The following is a 3,962-nucleotide window of genomic DNA, read 5'->3' as shown; positions in this document are numbered from 1 at the left end:
CACCTGATCCAGCCTTAACTATAAGCTTTATCAAAGAGAAATGTCTTAAGCCTACTCTTAAATGTGGAGAGGGTGTCTGCCTCCCGAACCAAAAGCTAGTTACACACAAGAGGAGTTTGGTGGTTTGTAGGCGAGGAGGAGGATTTTAAATTATATTCTGAATTTTACAGGGAGCCAGTGCAGAGAACCTAAAAAAAAACGAAAATACAGGAAAAATATGAACTTTTTTCTGAGTTCCTTTTTTTCCGAGGGCAGCCTGATAATGAGGAGTTGCAGTAATCCAGTTTAGAAGTAACAAATGCAGGTCTAGTTTTTCTGCATCCGTCTGTCTGATTTTTGAAATGTTATGTTCGTGAAAAAAGGCAATCCTAGAAGTTTGCTTTATGTGGGAGTTAAAGGACATATCCTGATCAAAGATAGATAAAGATCTATCTTTAGATAAAGAGTTTTGGAGATGTACAAGAACTTCAGTTTTGTTTGAGTTTCAGAAAATTGTAGGTCATCCAGGTTTTTATTTAGATAACTGATTAATTTCATCAGGCTTGATTGATAAATATAACTGGGTATCATCTGCATAACAGTGAGAGTTAATGGAGTGATTCTTAATAATGTTGCCTAAATGAAGCATATATAAAGTGAATAGAGTTCACCCTTATGGAACTCTTTAGTGTGCATGGAAGATTCATTATTAACATGTACAAACTGAGATTGATCTGATAAATAGGACTTGAATTACTAGATTTGAATAAAAAAAAGAGCTGCCATAAAATGTACTTAAAGACCCCTTCCACTATTTTTTTCTTCGTTGTCCTACAGCTGACTGTTTAAGCTTCACTGTACAGAGGGGCGAAGCAAGACATAATAAACATTTGGGGTTTAGAAAACTTTAGAAATGATTTGCATATTCAGAGATTCTGGAAGTTTTAATGAGGTAGGAGCAGGAGATGACATTTTAAGGATTCTAATGTTAAAATTACACTTTCTTTTCTAGAAAAAACATACCAGACACACATTACTGTTCCAAACTGACATTTGTATTGTGTCTTAATACATTTTTGGAGGTGATCTTTATATAAAAAAAGACAATGAAGGTTTTTTTTTTTTTTTTTTTACAAATGAATGTAGTCATTTTCCCTTTACACGAACAATGAGTTAAAAACAGAGCGAATGGTGTTTTCTCTTATCTGTGTTATTATGAATGAGCAGGTGAGTGGCAGCATGAGTAGCATTTACCCTGCAGACTTTGGGGACATTGAAGTCCAGGGGAGCCTCCAGTTTGCTGTGAACTACATTCAGAAGCTTGGAGAGTTTCATGTCTTTGTGGTACACTGCAGGGATCTGGCAGTGGCAGACACCAAGAAAAACCGCTCTGACCCGTAAGTGCAATGTTATATTCTGTATGGTGATAATTGTGAAACAACGGTTTGAGAAAGGAACGAGGCTGAAACATGTTTCTTTTTCCAGGTATGTGAAATGTTACCTTCTTCCTGACAAAACAAAGCTGGGAAAGAGAAAAACCAATGTAAAGAAGAAGACCTTAAACCCCACCTACAATGAAATCCTCAGGGTAAGTATTCCATATTTAGTCTTTTACAGATTCCTTATTATATGTGTTGCATATTTTACACATTTTTGTTGCATTCCTCTCATTTCATAGTTTAAAATCATGATAGAGGTGTTGAAAACTCAGAATTTGAACATCTCTGTGTGGCACAACGATACTTTTGGGCGGAACAGCTTCCTGGGCGAGGTGGACCTGGATCTGTCAGAGTGGGACTTCAGCAACACACAGATAAATGAATATGCATTAAAACCCAGGGTAAAGACTTCAGTTCTCTACGCAGTCTGCATATTGTAGAAGCGATTTGATAGACTCACCTCAGCTCAAACTTTCAGGTCTTAGAACACACTTTGCTGTCCATCGGACATGAGGGAGAAGATGTCAGAGGACAAATGAGAGTCGCCTTGAGATTCCTGCCGCAGACGTCCCACAGTGAGCTGATGGCTCTTCAGTTTTTTATCAGTTCCTTTCTCTCAGTTTCATCACTCATGACACTGACTTGCATCTGCAGGCAAGAGAACATCAAGGATGGAGACTGGTGAGGTGCAAATTTGGGTGAAAGACTGCAAGAATCTTCCTCCAGTCAGAGGAGTTATTATCGACCCGTTTGTGAGATGGTAGGAGCCAAAGGACTTAAAATTCCATAAATAAACATTATGAAGTGATCATTACAAAATACATAACTTTCACTAACTGAAACAAAAAAAATATATTTAACTTATTCTGAAATGTTGTATCACCACTAAGAGAGTTTATTGCAGATCTTTCTTTTTTATTCCAGCAGTTTTTTTTACTTTCATATAACTGCCAATCACAAAAGACTAAAAACAAAGTGACATTGAAATTAAATAAATTGATATAAACTGCTTGAATAATATCTTAATGAACTGCAATACACTTTAGTACACTTTCAGTAGCAGAATGAAGTAACATTTCATAGTAATGAGTTGACTTTTGAAAATGTAAAAATAAGTGTATTATTTAACACTTACTATTAACTTTGTACACGTCGTGTTTCCATACCTGGCTAGGTTTTTGTCAGGTCAGTCCAAATGAATACATTTTAATTTTTATCTCCTTGCTTTCCTTCCCGATCAAGCACCGTACTTCCCGAAACAAGCCGTAAAAGCCGGCAGAAGACGCGGGTGGTGAAGAGAACGGCCAACCCGATGTTCAACCACACCATGGTGTACGACGGCTTCCGACCGGATGACCTCAGAGAGGCCTGTGTGGAGATCACGGTGTGGGATCACGACCGGCTGAACAACCACTATATTGGCGGTCTGAGGCTCGGGCTGGGGACAGGTGAGAGTCCACTCCATTGTTACTATTTTTAACATGGTTCCACCTACAGTCTGAAAGCTTTTGATACGAGTTTGAACTCATTTCCCCCTGGAGTGTGATCTGAATTTGGATACACAGTTCATCTTTATTGTCCCATATGAGAAAATTCTTTTTGCAGCAAGGTCGCATAAAAAAACTGTCAGAAAAATATATAAAAGGAAATGATAAGCTTGGTGGCATACGATTCCAATGGATTACACAATTTGGAACCGGTTCTCAATTCCCATCTCTATGCCTGCAGTTCCACTTCTTACCCTGAAACAATCTCTGACAGAGCCGTGATTTTTTTACGAAGTCAATTACCATAGCTTTGGGTTTTAGAAATGCTCACACTGAGAAAATGATTATTACACCATTGTGCAAGGCCCATGTGATGAGTCATTTCATGACAATAATGACAATGACAATAACTGTGAATTTCAGAATGTGCCCATCCTTGTATGACTCCTACAGTCAGTACAGGATGTAGAGAGGGAACAGTAGGGACAGGATACGGCTCTGTGGGGAGCCTGTGGAGGACAAACAACCCACTGAGGTCTAGAATTGTGGGTACAATGTGTGATCTGAGTTTTGATATTCTGTCTGGATAATGAGCACACATTACATTTACACTACTGTTTACACATTGGTGTCCTCTGGAGATGGTATATTGTGTGCATTTATGTAATCCCTTTTACTCTATACACTACAGTATAACATGCAGACTGCATTTTAACACCAGGTGGAAAAAGTCTTTGTTTCTGCCTCACATTCAGAACATTCAATCATTGTAACTTGCAGTTATTACCTTCATTTTGTGATTTCTGTGCCTTTCTGTGCAGGGAAGAGCTACGGGGTGGATGTGGTTTGGATGGATTCAACAACAGATGAAGCAAATTTATGGCAGAGGATGTTACAGTCTGATGGTGAATGGGTGGAGGATGTTTTACCTCTGAGAATGTTGGTGATGGCAAAAAGCAAGTGAGATCGTATAAAATGCGCTGATGTGTGTGTGGAAACTTAAAGCTGCAGTAGCTCATTCTTATAAAAATATGTTATGTCATATTTGCTGAAACTT

At 38.3% G+C, this 3,962-nt stretch overlaps 1 protein-coding gene across 4 annotated transcripts in view; it reads left to right on the top strand.

Annotated features, from left to right (window-relative positions):
- Nucleotides 1-3,956, top strand: part of sytl2a (synaptotagmin-like 2a) — a 19,560-nt gene extending 15,604 nt beyond the window's left edge. For all 4 annotated transcript variants that reach the window (XM_035666519.1, XM_035666517.1, XM_035666516.1 and 1 more), the window contains 7 exons: nt 1,207-1,376; nt 1,465-1,567; nt 1,658-1,819; nt 1,897-1,993; nt 2,073-2,178; nt 2,661-2,866; nt 3,727-3,956. In XM_035666519.1, coding sequence (XP_035522412.1) covers nt 1,207-1,376; nt 1,465-1,567; nt 1,658-1,819; nt 1,897-1,993; nt 2,073-2,178; nt 2,661-2,866; nt 3,727-3,869 — 987 coding nt within the window. In that variant the 3' untranslated portion in view covers nt 3,870-3,956. The remainder of the gene's footprint in view (nt 1-1,206; nt 1,377-1,464; nt 1,568-1,657; nt 1,820-1,896; nt 1,994-2,072; nt 2,179-2,660; nt 2,867-3,726) is intronic.
- Nucleotides 3,957-3,962: the final 6 nt, after the last annotated feature.

The sequence above is a fragment of the Morone saxatilis genome, unplaced genomic scaffold (assembly GCF_004916995.1).
Source record: "Morone saxatilis isolate NCDOM2014 unplaced genomic scaffold, NCSU_SB_2.0 Contig20, whole genome shotgun sequence".
Classification (NCBI taxonomy): domain Eukaryota; kingdom Metazoa; phylum Chordata; class Actinopteri; family Moronidae; genus Morone; species Morone saxatilis.
This window is presented reverse-complemented; position numbering and strand designations above follow the sequence as displayed.